General features: G+C 37.7%; 1 protein-coding gene across 8 annotated transcripts in view; it reads left to right on the top strand.

Moving 5' to 3' along the window:
• Window positions 1-17,386, top strand: part of CUNH3orf67 (chromosome unknown C3orf67 homolog) — a 287,002-nt gene that overhangs the window by 194,836 nt on the left and 74,780 nt on the right. For all 8 annotated transcript variants that reach the window (XR_004272463.1, XM_032290323.1, XM_032290320.1 and 5 more), the window contains one exon: window positions 15,555-15,758. Coding sequence is in view for 7 of the 8 variants with exons in the window: in XM_032290323.1 (XP_032146214.1) it covers window positions 15,555-15,758 (204 nt within the window). In the remaining variant the exon portion in view is untranslated. The remainder of the gene's footprint in view (window positions 1-15,554; window positions 15,759-17,386) is intronic.

Below are 17,386 nucleotides of genomic sequence, written 5' to 3'. Positions count from 1 at the left end.
AGGAGGGACAACTTGAACCTAGATTCTGACTCTAGAACTATTTCCAGCCTGCTCTGCAGCATAAACATGGGTTAGATTGCTATATGGGATATATTACTATATCCACCCTGCCGCATAAACTTGGGTTAAGTCTTGTAAAACTGATAGCCTCTCTCAAGAAACATCTAAAGATAGAACTGAAATGTGTTCCTCTTTTTCTGTCACATGCATGTGTGCACGTGTGTTTGTATGTGTGTGTGTGTGTGTGTGTGTTTGTGTGTGTGTGTATGAGAAAATAGTAAATCACTTAATCTAGTGAAAATGTATTTGCTTTATGGTGATTTAGGATGAAAGTTGTCAGTAATTTTTTCCATGTTTTTCACTGTTGAAAACTTTTCTTAAAACAAGCAAACATTCTTGCTCTAACTAATTGTATTTTTTTTCCTTTGGTTGTGCTAATGAATTTGAATGTAGCTAGTATACTAGCCTATGGATTTATTCTATAGTACTGCTTCACTTGACAGCAGCCAATATTGGGCTGCCAAAAACAGAAACAAAGCCAGTCTTTGAGAAGCATTTCACTTAGTTACCCCTCTAATTTCTTGGTCACTTACCTTCTGTTAGAGTCTGTCATCCAGTATATCCAAAAGTTAATGATTTTCAAACTTCTTATTTTTTCTGTAGAAGTAGAACCAATGCACAAAGATAAGCTTGGAAACTTCAGGCACAAATGAACTTGATTTACTCAACACAGTGCACTACCTAAAAAATAGTTCTCTCTGACAATACCAGGAAATAATAAAAGGAAGAAAGACACCAAAGCTTGGAGGAAGAGCCAGGGACTTACTCTCACCTGTTATCTTCATTTAAGAGGCTTTTCTGATAAGACAGTTCCCAGAAACCATTTGGATTATTTCAGGAGACGTTTTCTATAACTACTCACTGTAGATTACAAAGTACAAGCCTGGTATATCTCTTCTTCCTCACAGGAACACTATAAGAAATTATCATTCCATTTTACAGTTAAGGAGACTGACTCAGAGCAATCATTTCAAAGGGATGAAGAAGGGGAAGGAACTTTATCTGTGATGAGGGGATAAAGGTATAAAAGCCTTGTTTCCCATATGTGCAGAGAAGTTTTCCTCAGTATCAAAACTCAGACAAATAAAATGTTGTATCTCAGCCAAGTGTGGTGGCTCACACCTGTAATCCCAGCACTTCGGGCAGCTAAGGCAGGAGGATCGCTGGAGCCCAAGTTGGAGACCAGCCTGGGCAACAAAGTGATACTTCTTCTCTACAAAAAAATAAAAAGAAAGAAAGGAAATTAGCTGGGCATAGTGGTGTGCACCTATAGTCCCAGCTACTTGGAAGGCTGAGGTGAGAGGAATTTTTGAGCCCAGAAGTTCAAGGCTGCACTGAGCCATGATCACACCACTGCACTCTAGCCTGGATGACAGGCAAGACCCTGTCTCAAAAAAAAAAAAAAAAAAAAAAAAAGTTGTATCTCTGACAAGCCATATGATCGTTACCATCTATGGCTCACATTTATTAATGTGATCATCTTAGTTTAATAGGACATAAAATAATTGAAGCCATAAGGCAGTCTGCCTCATTTCAAAGCAAATTTTCAATGAGAATGGAGTGTTCTTCCATAAGCACCTTTTAGACACCAGCATTTTCTCCACTTGGTATTTGCAGCTAAGAATCTATGAAAATTATCTATAAATAAGATAGGGTGCTGTATGCTTACTAACTCACAAAGGGATTTTTCCCCAGATCCCAGAGACCCATAGCATGACTTTTTAAAAATAACTACTTTATTGAGATTGAATTCACACAACATAGAACTCATCCTATTAAAGTGTACAATTCACTGGTTTTTAGTATATTCACAGATTTGTGCAGACATCACCACTATCTAATTTTAGATCATTTTCATCATCCCAAAAGAAGCCCTATACCCAGTAGCAGTTACTCCCAATTACTCCTCCTCCCAAACTCTTGGTAACAACTAATTTGTTTTTTGTCTCTATGTATTCGCCTGTTCTGGACATTTCGTATAAATGGGATCGTATAATATGTGGCCTTTTGTGTCTGACCTCTTTCATTTAGCATACTGTTTTCAAGGTTCATTCATGTTGCAGCACTTCATTCCTTTTTATACCTGAACCCATGGTATGGATATGTCATGTTTGTTTATTCATTTATCAGTTGATGGACATCTGGGTTGTGTCTACTTTTTGGCAGTTATGAATGATGCTGTTATGATCATTTGTGTGCAAGTTTTCACATGGGTATATGTTTTCAATATTCTTGAGTATATTGAGTAGAATATAGGCGTAGAATTTCTAAGTCGTATGGAATTCTGTGTCTAACTTTTGAGGAAATGCTGAACTTTCTCCAAAGTGACTGCACCATTTTACATTTCAACTAGGAGTGTGTGAGGGTTCCAGTGTCTCCATGTCCTAATCAATGCTTCTTGTCTACTTTTTACATTAAGGCCTTTCTAGTGGGTGTGCAGTGGTATCTCACTGTGATTTTGATGTGCAGTTCCCTCGTGACTAATGATGTTAAGCATCTTCTCATGTGCTCATTAGCCATTTGCATATCTCTTTTGGAGAAATGCATATTCAAATCCTGTGCCTATTTTTAAATTGGGTTGTCTTTTTATTGTACAGTTGTAGGAGTTCTTTATATTTATTTTAGATAAAAGTCCCTTATCAGATATATGATGTGCAGATATTTTCTTTTATTCTGTGGGTTTTCTATGCATTTCTTTATGATGTCCTTTGAAGCACAAAAGTTTTAATTTTGATAAAGTCCAGATTATCTCTTTTTCTTATGTTGCTTGTGCACTTGGCATTGTAGCTGAGAAACAATTGCCTAATCCAAGGGCACAAAGATTTATTCCTATGTTTTCTTCTAAGAGTTTTATAACTTTAGCTTTTAAGTTTAGTTCTATAATCTATTTTGATCTAATTTTTCATATAAGGTGTGAGGGGATGGGTCCACCTTTTTTTTTTCTTTTTTTGCATGAGGAGTATCCAGTTGTCCCAGAACCATTTTTTGAAATGACTATTTTTTCCTCCATTGAACAGACCATGCATGTAAGAGTTGTTTTTCTGGTCTCAATTCTATTCCATTGATCTATATATCTATTCCTATGCCAATACCACACTGTCTTAATTACTGTAACTCTGTAGTAAGCTTTGAAATCAAGAAATGTGAATCCTTCTACTTTGCTTTTCCTTTTCTTCATTGTTTTTACCCTGATGGGTCCCTTGCATTTCCACATGAATTTGAGGATCAGCTTGTCAATTTCTGTGAAAAAAGCAGCTGGGATTTGGGTAGGGATTGCACTGAATCTGTAGGTCAGTTTGGAAAATATTGCCATCTTTTATTTCTAAGTATTATTTTTTATGCTATGGTGAATGGAATTTTTTTTTAATTTTATTTTGATTTGTTCATTGCTAGTGTATAGAAATACAATTGATTTTTGTATATTGATTTTGTATCTTGCAACCTTGGTGAATTTATTATTTCTAGTATTTTTTTTAAATTTCCTATGGTATGTCTATATGCAACATCATGTCATTGCAAATCAAGGTAAGTTACTTCTTCCTTTCCAGTCTGGATGCCTGTTATTTCTTTTTTCTTGCCTGATGGCCCCCACAAATGGATTTACTTTGAATGGAAGTTTTTCTTTATTTCATAGTAGTTAAGATTTAATACTTTGACTCTTGTAGCTCTAGTATTGAACTCTAACGCAGACATGGTAAGTTCAATCAGGCCTAGAAGTATACTATTAGTATGAGTCGTAGTAAATGTACTTGATACAAGAAGAAAATTTTGAGAATTATTATGGGACTAGAAGTCCTTCTAATATTACTATGAATGCAGGTGTGAAATCATCGTTGCTGGCTAGCATTATAGTTCATGTATTTAGAGCACTAACATGTTGATTTCTATCGCCTAAGCTATGTCTCTAAAATAAAGGCCCTCCAGATGAGGGAATACGCTTCTTTTGGCTCTACTTCTGGATAAGTAGGAGCATCTCCTTTTCTGTTGAGCACCTACCAGGCCAGATATTCTCCCCAGTGTTAGACATGTAACAGCAACTAAGACAGATAAAGCCCCTTTCCTTAGAGGCTTACATGTCTGTTGGGAAGTAGATAAATAAATTGTATGTAAATTAATTATAAACCATGGCAAGGGCTGTGAAAGACCATGGAAGGAACTTAGCCGTCACCTTAGCCATCAAGATACTGCAATCAAGAACTGTAAGTAGACATCCCATTGAAAATCTGTGCTCTTGCTAAGTGCTAATGTGAAGCAGCAACTTGATGACAAAGGAAAATAAAAGACTCTTATGAAAGGAGATACAGGAGAACTGTCCTAATCCCATGACATGGAAGAGTACTAGTAATTCGTAAGGAATGTTTACTGACAATCATTTGCTAACTGCTTGGTAAACTTGTTCCTTGCAATGTTTTATTCATATTTTAATAGATTTCTCTATTATTAGGTTCAAATATTTTTTAATTAAGAAAGAAGTAAAACCCTCTGGGTAATATTGCAACCATGTAGATAGCTGGTAATTAAACTTCTTGGCACGTATAACAGTATTCAAACAATTTTGAACGAATCATTTTAAACTAGATAATGTCATTATGTGGTTCTTTAAACAAACAAAAGACTTATGTAACAGGCTTTGTAGCTCCAGAAAAAGTTTGAGCTTATGGAAGAATGGTTAGTTTCATAAGAAAGACAGAACATGCTACCAATTATAAATTCAGGTATTCTCTTTAGAAAAAAAGAGAGAGATGACTTTTTTTTTTTGAGACAGAGTCTTGCTCTGTTGCCATGCACCAGGCTGTGGTGCAGTGACGCTATCTTGGCTCACTGCAACCTCCGCCTCCTGGGTTCAAGCAATTCTCCTGCCTCAGCCTCCCGAGTAACTGGGACTACAGGCGCATGCCACCATGCCTGGATAATTTTTGTATTTTAGTAGAGATGGAGTTTCACTATGTTGGCCAGGATGGTCTCGATCTCTTGACCTTGTGATCCGCCCACCTCGGCCTCCCAAAGTGCTGGGATTACAGTCATGAGTCACTGCGCCCAGGCTGAGAGACATGACTTTTAGTAGGAAAAGAATTGTAAAATGAGCCAGATAACTTTTGACTTTAACCTTCATATCTCCATTTTTGAAAATCAAAGCTGAATAATAGAAGGACACTTTTAAATATATTTTAGGCCGTAGAATAATGTGAGCACATTTTTCCCTTTAATTATCAAACCATTTCCTTTGGATAATGTAAAACAATTAGTTTCATTTCTTCCCTGATACATTTGAACTCAGTATTGGAGTAGAGAATATCCATTATCACATTTTTTAAAGTAATAAAAGTCTCTGCAATTTGTGCTCTGTAAACTTGGAGGAAAATGAATTTGTGCATTATTTTAGTATTTTTAAAGCATTGCTTCATTATATAATATTCTGCCTTTTCTAGGGTATATAATACTCTTTGTTCGAAGAGAAGCCATCTGTCTCTCTTTCCATTTGCCACTCAAGTGTGCCATTTGCAGTCGTTTTTACAATACCCCATTGTTTGAAGAATCCATAAATGTCTTTCTAACCCTTCACACCTTTCAGCTACAACAATATTGCATTATTTTAAAACACCTGTTTCAGAGTCAGGTCACCCTGTGTATTAGACATATGTTCATCACCCTGGCCAACTGTGTAGATTCACTTAGGGGTGGTTCTCCCTCGTTTGGAAGTTTCTACCACATGTGCCCACTGGCCTCTTGCTGCCCTGGGTCACTTGATAAACAGCCTTCCTCAAACAGAACCCTCTGTCAAAGCTGTCTACATTTTCATTCTCCAAGACTGAAAAGTCAGAAGCAGTGGACACCATGGCTCAGAGCACCAGCTGGAATCAGACAGGCCTGGAGCTGAGTCCTAGCTTTGTTCTTTCTTATCTATGCAACCTTGGACACATTTCTTAATGCCTTTGAGCCTCAGTTACAGCATTTATAAAATGGAGAAAATAATACCTATCCCACAGGGTTGTTTTGAGTGTTAAATTAATGCATGTAGAACACCTAGCCCCTACCCTGAGGTATACTTTCTTCTACCTTTTGCTGAGTGGTTAGGCAGAAATATAAACCAGTATGGCTGGCATTCTAAAGCAAATGAAACCTTTTCAAATTCATAAAATTCCATAAATTAATTACAGGTACTGTTCTATAAGGGTGGTGGCTCTGTGGTTGCATGCTTCCTGCTCTATGTTTAGAGTTGAATCAAGTGCTAACACAGAATGAATTTCTGTGTACCTTCCACCAGGTAACATATTGACATGTTCTCAGGGATACCCTAAAGAGAGAAAAATATTTATAAGCAGGAAGCAGTGTCTCTCCAGTCATTCTCCGGAGACCACCCTCTGTGTGTCTACCTTGTTCACGTAGCTAAATGGCAGATGTGTAGCTTCCTGGTTGATGTCTTGAATTGAATTTGGGCAGAATGAGTAGCATTTCATAAACCATAATGCTAACCATGGTGGGAATGTTTCATTTACTAAAAGGGACACTCCTACCAAAGTAGCTTTTGGAAAACAGTCTGATTTGATGTTTTGTCAAAACTGCTCTCTTTTCTTGTCTTAGAAAAGACAAGGTCATTATCTCAGTTTTATCTGTCAGTGCACTGCTGGGGGTATTGTCGAAACTGCAGAATTTGGTGATTAAATAACCTTTCCACTGCCAGTAAAAGTATTTGAATTAGGCATAGAAATTTTCCAGGTGTAACTTGTTCCTATCCCTTTGCCTTCTTTTTAAATATTTTTCAGACTAAACCCTTGCTGTGTTGCAGAAAAGCTTTTTTCTTTAACTTTCTTTGTAGCTAGTGTTTAATTTAATGGTTGCAAAGGCAAAATGGTGTGGAGTAGAAGTATTTTTAAATAAGTAAAATGGAATTATGGTTCAAATTTGGGGCCATGGTATGAAAAAGCAGAAGTCATTAAGACATTTTGATATCTCCATTTCTAAGCAGCTTGGTATGCAGAGTGTGCCCATTACTCTAATGAAGAGGAGAAATTTCAAGTTCTCAAAAGTTTCATGAAGTATAGGTATAAAGACTTGATGGACATTAAGGCACTATCAGAAGTATGAGTCAATGAAAATGCATTGGCTGTTTAGCTAACACTATGATGGTTCGCTGTCAATTCTTTAATATTCTAGTGCTAAGGTTAGCATCCTACTCATCAGACATTTATTGAAGACATTTATCCTCCCTGCTGTCTTGGTTGTCCCAGTTTTAAATAGGAGCAAGTCGTACTTACCTCCTCATGGAAAAGGCACTGAGTGTATTTCCTAAAAGCACTGAGATCTGAAGTCCTTGACTCGGAAGCTTTTATGTGACTTTAATGGTTTGAGGTATCTCCCATATGCCAGGCGTTCTGCAAGGTGCTCCTTACTTTATCTTGTCTTCATCCCCAACCCTCACAAGAGGCCTTATTATTCCTGTTTCACAGACAAGGAAGCAGAAAGGCTCCACCTCATTCACATCTAGATTGTGACAAAGCAGTGTCAAATCCAAGAGTTAGGGACAGAAAAGCCAGGGCACCTTCCACCACAATGGGCTGCTACCCCCAATTAGCAGCCACTGAAAAAATGTCATGATTATATGGCAACTTAACTTCTCTCACCACTTTATACTTTAAAGTATTTTAATGTGCAAAAGCACACATAAATGTTGATGTATCTGTCATTACTGTATTCAACCAAAACACTTCGAACTTACTTAAAGTTATCATCTTCCCACTCCAGATATATCAGTTGATTTACCTCCTCTATTTTCCTTCAGTAATAATTTTCCTCCTGGTTCCTTAAATAATATCTTAAACTACCATTTATTGAATGGCTACTGTACTTGTTCCATGTACAAGGCTACAGTGGCCATGTAGATGGCATATCCTTGAAACCTATTCAATTTGATTTTACTGTATTCCTTCTAGTGTATAATTAATTGTTAAATTTGAGACGTACCCTGAACTCAGAAGATAGGTGCTGGAATTTATTTTTCAATTCACTTTAAGGCTACTAAGAAGGGTTCAGCTCTATTTGTCAGATAGTTCTTTCTGAAAATTAGCAAGCTATCACAGCAAAATGTATGGAAGTATATTTCTATTTAGGTCATAGAGTAAAAGGTTATTCTATATAAATATAGCACATCCATATAAAGGTCTTTTTTAAAAAAAAACCTTTCATGTTCTTCTCCAAAAAGAGACACACATGTATGAGATGGAAAGTTCTCTGTCTCTTTACAAGGAATTTTTCCACTAATTGGTTTAATTACCCAAGAATCCGCTACCTGAGACATTCTTAAGTGAGTGATGTGCATAGATAATGAAGTATGAACTGAGCCAGTGTTATGAAATGTCTTCAGGGTCACATGCTAAAATGTTTATGACAGATATTTCAAAGGCAGCATCAAGTCTGGTTATGCCTAGGTCCACATGACTGCCATGAACATAACACACTATCTAGATTCTGACCAGCTGGTTATGGCCTAACTCCTGATTCCTGCTGTGTTAACTCAATATAGCATCCTTTAAATTGAGCAAAATTTTTCAAGTTGTACTGTGGCTTGGTCTTTAAGCCTTACTTTACTCCTTTGCATGGTAGAGACACATGCTGAAAGCTACCATAAATTGTGAATGAGTTATGTGCACATATATGTGTCACTTACAGCTTGTGCTTGTGGCTACTCTCTTCTCTCCATACTTTTTAGTGGGCCTACATCCCCAATGAATCAGGTTAAATTCTTGTGTGTGATGCCTAGCTCGGGAATTTGAAACAAGTTTTCAGGAATGCTAGTAAAGAGATGCCCTGGAACACTAATTTACCATCAGCTATTATTTAAAATGTCACTGTGGAGATTAAACACTGTCTGCAAATAGCAATAGAGGGAAGATTAATCCTCAAATTCAAATGGCAATTAAAGTTTAAAATTAGCTTTGGAAAACAGACTTCTAGTACTTTCCTTACTGTCATGTTGGGGTCCAAAACCATCTTCCAAAACTTTCTAATGACAGCTTTAAATTTTTAATAAACATAAATTTCAAACCACCAGTCATACTGACTCCCCAGCTATATTCACAAAATGCTTTTTTTCCCTCCTAAGACTGTTTAGATTGAGTTTTCCGGTGATTCACAAGTGAGCCTGAGACTTTGTTGTTGATCGGATAAGCCTATAAGTTGATGAGTCTTTGCAAACTGAACACACCCATGTAACCATCTTCTGGAACAAGAAAAAGCAATACCAACACCCCAGAAGCCCCATTGTGCTCCCTCCCTGTCACTATTCCTTCCCCACAAATAACTATCCCCATGTTTCATTTTACCAGTATGCACTCTTTTGCGTCTGGCTTCTCTCACTTAGCGTTTGGTTCATGAGACTCAATACATCAGTCATTTCACTGTTGTGTCACAGTGTGCTGTGAGATTATATCATCATTTAAGTATCCATTATACTGTTGATGGGCATGTGGGCGATTTCCATTTGGAAGCTATTAAGAATATATATTTTGAGGCTGGGCGCGGTGGCTCAAGCCTGTCATCCCAGCACTTTGGGAGGCCGAGGCGGGTGGATCACGAGGTCAAGAGATCGAGACCATCCTGGTCAACATGGTGAAACCCCGTCTCTACTAAAAATACAAAAAAATTAGCTGGGCATGGTGGCGCGTGCCTGTAGTCCCAGCTACTCAGGAGGCTGAGGCAGGAGAATTGCCTGAACCCAGGAGGCGGAGGTTGCAGTGAGCCGAGATCGCGCCATTGCACTCCAGCCTGGGTAACAAGAGCGAAACTCCGTCTCAAAAAAAAAAAAAAAAAGAAAAGAAAAAGAATATATATTTTGGTAGAATCTTAGACTTTTAATAGGACTTGGGCAGAGAAAGGGAATCCATTTGGTCTCCTAAGGTTTAGACTAATTATAGGTATTCTTATCCTTGGTGCTTTGGAACAGTATTGCTGCCTTCAATTCTGAAACAGTAATGTATAAGTATTACTTGATAGTCTATTTAATTATTTTTTATGAACACAAGCTCCCTACTTCCAGGTTGCCCATGTTTTTCTGCCTAATAGTTGAAACATGCTGCCATATTACCCTCCTTCTCCTTCAAGCCCCAGCTTAGGGACCGTCTCCTCCATTCTTTATGAAGCTTTAACTGATCCTCCACAAAATGACATTTCTCTTTTCTGAAAGGCCAGAGCATTTTGTGTATCTCCCTTCTTGAATTATGTTGTTTTTAATAATATATCCTAACAGCTACCATTTCCTTTGTAGTAGTGCTTTTTTAAAAGGTTGCACTTGGAATAATTTTTTTAAAAATACAGAGGTGGGGATTGTTTGATAGTCCTTTTATTAAAAGTTTTTGCAACATGATGTCTCTTGGGCCATGACTATCAGGCACTGTCACAATGTAAGCCTGATACTTAAAGAAAGTCTCACAGATTTTGTAGGCTCCAGAACAAAAGTAACATTCAGTTTTCTCCCAATTCTATTTCCCTTCCACCCATAAAGAACAGAATGAGGTTCTTGGTCTGATCTTATCCCATGGTCACGTCTCATTTTTCTCTACACCTCCACTGTAGACTTAGCCCTGGGTCACCCAAAGTTTAGCAGAACTGGTTCCTATCTGAGGCTCACAAACTTCTATCATCAGATATTTGATTAATTAAGCTATACTGGCCTAACATCTTAAGGAATAGATTGGACGAAGGGCATCCAGTTGAAAAGTAGTTTCTGTTTGTTGTTTTCTCTTTTTGCTGGAGTTATCAGTTTTCCTTTTAATCATTATCAAGGACCTGTGTGATCCTTAACACCATACCTCAACGTATGCTGCCTTATTTTAGAGTTCTTTTCTTTATAGCTCTCAGTTGCCCTGATAGATGTAAGGTTTATGAAAGCAAGGCCATACCTTACTTGTCTTTGTAACTTCACTGGCTTAGGCTCTCAGTAATGGCTGGAGAAAGATCAGTGAAAATGAATGACTTGAATGGCTTGGAGAGCAAAGGACTTGCCTGCCAATCTGAGCACAGCTGAGTTGTAGATAGCCCTCAGCCCGTTGCCTCTTTTCTAGGACAAATCTGATTGATAATGTCTCCCCTCTTTCCTACAAGGATATTTTGAGATGAAATTGAGTTATATATAACATTTTGAGCCTTTCAGAGATGGTATTACATAAACCACTTTGCCTCTCAGCAGTTGTGTAATTTAGTTAGATGACATCTTGTGCTGGAGTCCACTTTAATGCAAATACTTTATTGCAAAGCTTCTTAAAAATAACGAATAAGTGATTTAGCCTTTTTGATGATTTTGAAATGATTTAAGAGATTGCTAATCAAAAACATTTCAGAGGACTAAGTTAATTACCTGACTCCACCACCACTGACTCTATTCATGATGCTGGAAAAAGTTACTTTCTCTCTGCTGGTTTTTGGCTGCCCCTCCCAGAATGTTGTCAAATACATTTTACTGTTGTATGAAATAAAGTCGTGGAGATGCAGAGTTCTAAGCAAATGTAGCATCAACAGTGCCTGGCACATAATAGGGTCTCAGTAAGTTTCTACAGAATAAATTAATGAATCAATCTATTTTCATTACTGCAATGTAATATGGGGAATATCCCAGCCATCTATTTCTTCAGCCTCAGCTTCAATACTGCCTGCCAGTGGTGGAATCCCTCCAAAGGCCCCTAACTCCATTTGTCAACAAATTTAATTACTTTCAAATCCCACCTTATACTTCTGTGAGGCATTCTGTGATTCCACTGGGCACTTAGTCATATCTTTGCTGCATTCCTCAAGTGTCTTACTCATACCTCTGTTGTATTTCTCACAGTACATTAGATTTCCAGTTATATCTCTCAGGTCTCTCTTTGTAGACTATGAACTCCATGAGGACAGAAGTGTGTCTTGTTTTCTGTGTGCTCCCAGTTTCTAGCATAATACAGAATGGATGAAAGACTAGAAGGAGGGGGACAGATAAATGAGAGGAAAAAATAATAATAACAGGGACTATATGTATTGATTGAGACTCAGTGGTCTCTTAAGAGGGCTGTGCTCATCCCTGAAAGTGTGTACCAAAGACAACCCCTTCAGATTCAGGAAGAAAAATTTAAAACAATTTTCTTTTTTTAAATCCTAACCATTTTAATTCCCATTTTTTATGTATGTTTTGTACTCTGCATACTATTTTAGAATAGTTGTACATATATTTAATACATAAATAAACATATATTACAAAATACACATTCAAACAGTTTCCATTAAAGGTACAAATCATACATTTGGAGACTCCCTAGTATATTTGTTTGTCAGGTGTCTCTACTAAGCATTCGATGTAATATTATTTCATTTAATTCACCAAAAATCCTGTGAGGTATGTATTGTGGTCCCCATGATGAAGAAGTTGATGCATAGAGAGGTTAGGCAATTTTCCTAATCATTTACAGCTGGTGAGTGGTGGAACTAAGGCCCAGGCTTAGATTTGTCTGGCTTACCCACTGCCACATCCTCTCTTATTCTTCTCTCCTAGTACCCAGGGTTGTTCTTCAGGCACAGTACAGCCTTGTGGATTAAATAAGTAAACTGAATGAATAACTTAATCATACATTTTAAAGCTTTCTTCTAAAGAAAAATAGTGAAAATTAAAATAAAATTGCTTTTTCATTGTAAAAGTGTGTATTGGCAATGATAAGCCAACTAACATACCTATGTAACACATTAGAATGCTTAGTCCCATTTCTTTTTTTTTTTTTTTTTTTGAGACGGAGTTTCGCTCTTGTTACCCAGGCTGGAGTGCAATGGCGTGATCTCGGCTCACCGCAACCTCCGCCTCCTGGGTTCAGGCAATTCTCCTGCCTCAGCCTCCTGAGTAGCTGGGATTACAGGCACGCGCCACCATGCCCAGCTAATTTTTTGTATTTTTAGTAGAGACGGGGTTTCACCATGTTGACCAGGATGGTCTCGATCTCTTGACCTCGTGATCCACCCGCCTCGGCCTCCCAAAGTGCTGGGATGACAGGCTTGAGCCATCGCGCCCGGCATGCTTAGTCCCATTTCTTGACTAAAAAACTGAGGACAGCAAGTGACTTCTTCACTGCCACGGCTAAAGTCAAGCAGCTAGTATTCTCGTGTTCACATATGATTACCAACCTGCTTTTTTAAATTGAACTATAATTTGTATGCCATAAAATTTACTCTTTTAAAGTATGAAATTCAGGAGTCTTTAGTATATTCACAAGATTCTGCAACCATCATTTTGAACATTTCCATCACTAATTTCAGAGCATTTCCATCATTCCAAAAAGAAAGCATATACCCACCAGTAGTCACTTCCCATTTCCCTTTCCTCCAGCCCCACCGCCCTCTAATCTACTTTCTGTCTCTGTGAATTTCCTGTTCTAGACATTTCACATAAAGTAAATTTACACAATATGTGGCCTTTTGTGTACTACTTCTTTCAGATAGCATAACATTTTCAAGGTTCATCCAGCCCTTCATTACTCTTTAGGCTGAATAATATTCCATTATGTGGATAAACAAAAATCCATTCATCAGTTAATAGACATTTGGTTGTTTTCATTTTTTGGCTATTATGGATAATGCTATTGTGAACCTTTGTGTACAAGTTTTGTGTGAACATGTGTTTTCAGTTCACTTGGTTTATCCTTAGGAGTGAATTGCTGGGTCACATGGTAACTCACGTGTTTAACATTTTGAGGAACTGCCAAACTGTTTTCCAAAGTGGCTGCACCATTTTACATTTCTGCCAACACTGTATGAGGGTTTCAGTTTCTCAGCGTCCTTGCCAACACTTGTTATTGTCTCTTTTTTTATTGTAACCATCCCAATGGGTGTGAAGGTATCTCACTGTGGTTTTGATTTGTATTTCTTTAATGACAAGGATGTTGAACATCTTTGTATGTGTTTATTGTTCCCTAAACTACTTCTTTTAAATTTAAATTATTCCTATTTCCTTATTTATTTTATTCATTGGGATATAAATTTTATTCTTCTTCTTGTGATACCTATTTTGCTCCAGGAACTCTGAAAGCATATTAAATGCTCATGAGATCTCTTATTAAGGATTGCATGACCTCTCATAGTGCCAAGCTGCTCGTGCCATGAACTACAAGAATTTAACTGAGTTTCCACTGACAACTTTTTACGAAGTCTCCACATCACATTGTCAGATAACAAGCTTTTATAAACCCCACATTATGATGATAATGATGCTTTATTGTAAAGCATTTAATGTTATAGGAACTCCAAGAATTTTTTTCAAAAAAAATTTTTTTAACTTTTCACATTACTATGAGGCAGAAAAGAAGCCAGTAGATGCCTCAGGGAGTCCTCCAAGAAAGTGTTTGTAGAGATATGAATATCTAAAAAATTCTAGGGTGTCTTGAGAAAAAAATCCTTGTTAGTACAACCAGTGTTTCCAGAATATTTTCAAATTGCTTTTAAGTTATATGCCAATTCTGCATCTAAATCATACTGCTTATATGTGATATTAATATTTTAGTAATGCTAAAATTAATGCTTGCTATCAAATCTAGTTTAGGTCAAAGAGAAAGGAAGGGAAAAGTTTTGAAAATTTTATATGCCAATTTCCACCTGTACTGTGAAATAATATTTATACTAGCATCTAAAGATCTATAGTAGTATTCTTTTTCAAAAAGTACTTGACAGATGACATATACAGTAAATCCACCTCGGTTGGAGCTATGAGATCTTCCAGGCTTTCAGATCTTACAAGTTCCCATCTTACATTCAAATTTTATTTGATGGCTTTTACCAATACTAGTCATTTTCAATCTTACTGCAAGTTGAGTATATTTGGTAATTATGTTTACAATGATGAAATTCATCAATTCCCTCAGAAACTGGGCTTTTTTAATGGCAAACTTTTTTTATGGAAAAAAAAAAAAACTGTGAGTTTTTGTTTACTTGATCTGCAAAAACTGGTTGGGCACCTGCAAGGCACTAGACCTAGGAAAGACAGTGAGAGCAGAACAATCATGGTGCTTGCCCTTGCAGAGCTCATAGCAAACCTGCAAACTCCAGAAACAATTCCATCACTGCAACTGTGATCAATGCTGAAAGTGAAAATGTTAAGATTCTATGAGAGGGTATCATAAAGGAGCTGACCCAGTTTATGGTTGTCAGAAAAGGTGTCCCTGAGGAAATGATACATAATTGGGGACCTGAAGGAAGCCTAAGCTTTAGCAAAAGCACGAGGCAGAGGGGACTTGCATGTGCACAGGACTAGGGCAGACAGGACTTGATGATTTTGAGGGCCTTAATGAAGGGCAGAGAGGCTAGTGTGTGAGGAGCAAAATGACAGGAGGCTGTGTGATGGATGGGGCAGGCAGCGCATGGAGGCATGTTAGGGATTTGGGCCTCTGTCAGTTGGGGAGCTGCTGCAGGGGTTAAGGCTGTGGCATTTGTTAGTAGCCATAGAATTAATAAAGGCCAAATGATCCTTTGTTATTTTCCTCTCCCTTGGTCAGGATTATGACTGGCGAAACTATCAGCCCAGCCAGATGAGTGAATCCGAGTTACAGATGCTAGCGAGCCTATGGCGGCAACAAAATGAAGAACTGGAGGATGCCGGGACCTCCCATGGCCTGAGTGCATCCCAGGTGGACAACTGTAATGTCAGCATAAGTACCAGCAGTGACGACACAACCACCTGGAACTCCTGCCTGCCACCTGTGAGTCCTGAGCTTTGCAGCTTCCTCTCATTGCTTAACAAGGAGCAAGTTTCTTTCTAACAAATCCCCGCCCTGCCTGGAAAAGCCAGGACCAAAAAAAGAACACTCACTACAAGAAATGATTAGAGCCCATTCTGAAGTAGTATTTTAGAACCGGGGACAGAAATTAGAAGATGATAGTCTTCTTTAATTGTCTTATTTACCTTCAGAGAAGGTATATATGATGATATATCAAACCGCACATTGAAAGAACAAAAAGAACAATTTTACTATAGATATTGGGTGTCCCATTGTGTCCCCTGTTCCTAGTATAAGCCATGTGGCACATACAAGAGGCTCAATATTTGTTAAATAAATATTTGTGAAATGAATGAACACAAAGGAAAAGACTATAGATAAACAAGTATTCCTTGGATATGAAGACAGAAAAGACTATAGATATACAAGTATTCCGTGGATATGAACCTTCTGTAGAAGTCACCAGATGTTCACGGACTCCTCACTGTGTCTGATGGGCCTTGATAGGCACTGTGGATGCTTCAGAATCTTATATTCCCATGTGCTTCCATAGTTAAAGTACTTTCAGTGTGGCCCATTGCCCTCACTATGGCCTGGTAGAGGGGTTGAAACAGGTCTTAGCCTTCCTGTTTTTCAGGCGAAGAAAGTAAAGCCTGTGTCCAAGCTTCCACATCTGGTCAGTGGTAGAGCCCAGAGCAGAGCCCAGTGATTTAATTCAGTCCATTCTCTCTAATACTGCCCTCAAGGACCTTACAATTTAATTAGAAAGACAGAGCATCCATCAAATAGTTCAGTACAGCACAAAAAATGTCATAAAGCAGAATAATAAAATCATTGCTATAATAATGATAATTAGAGCTATCATTTCTTTAAATACCTAGAGTCATTTTAAGACCTCCACAGGCCTAAGAAACATTTACTTACAAGGCTACATTCAATATCATAGCAAACAGACTAAAATATGCTTTCATCCAAAAGTGAATATGTTTTTGCTATACAATTTTTAAAGGAAATATAAAACCATATAACTTCTACTCATTTATATACAACTATATAAAGGTTGAGTTGAAGTGTAGTTGACAGTAGATAAGTTAGGTTTTAAGTATTTAATTAAATACCTCTTAATTTTGTGATTTACTTTTCATATTTTAAAGCCAGTTTTTTCCAGGTCTCCAACATCTTTGTAGATCTTGGAAATCTCAGAGGCCGTGGCACCTAATGCCTTACATGTGTTATCTAGTTTACTCCTTAACACTACTGTGTGGTAAGCACTGCTGCAGAGCTCTTGAGTAATGGAGGCTCTTGAGTAAAGTGAATCAGACCTAACTTGGTCTGACTCCCAAGTCTGGGCTCCTGACCACCACGATGTGGTGACTCAGTTGTCAGATGAATGTTATCCAATGGATATCTGGCTATCCAGTGGATGGTGAGATTTCTGTGCTCTGGGGAGAACTTACACAAGTCTTCATGGAGGATAAATTCCAATTGGCTTGATGGGGAGGGAGGATGATGTCAGTTATATATTAGTGCTCTTTATCCCTACGTTGCATACCTTCAGGGTTCTCTTGCCTTAATTGTGCTTTCGTTAAACACAACTATCAAGCATACAT

This window comes from Sapajus apella, unplaced genomic scaffold, assembly GCF_009761245.1.
Source record: "Sapajus apella isolate SASKATOON/1434 unplaced genomic scaffold, GSC_monkey_1.0 scaffold23, whole genome shotgun sequence".
NCBI lineage: Eukaryota > Metazoa > Chordata > Mammalia > Primates > Cebidae > Sapajus > Sapajus apella.
The sequence above is the reverse complement of the archived record's forward strand: the minus strand, read 5'-3'. Positions and strand labels throughout refer to the sequence as shown.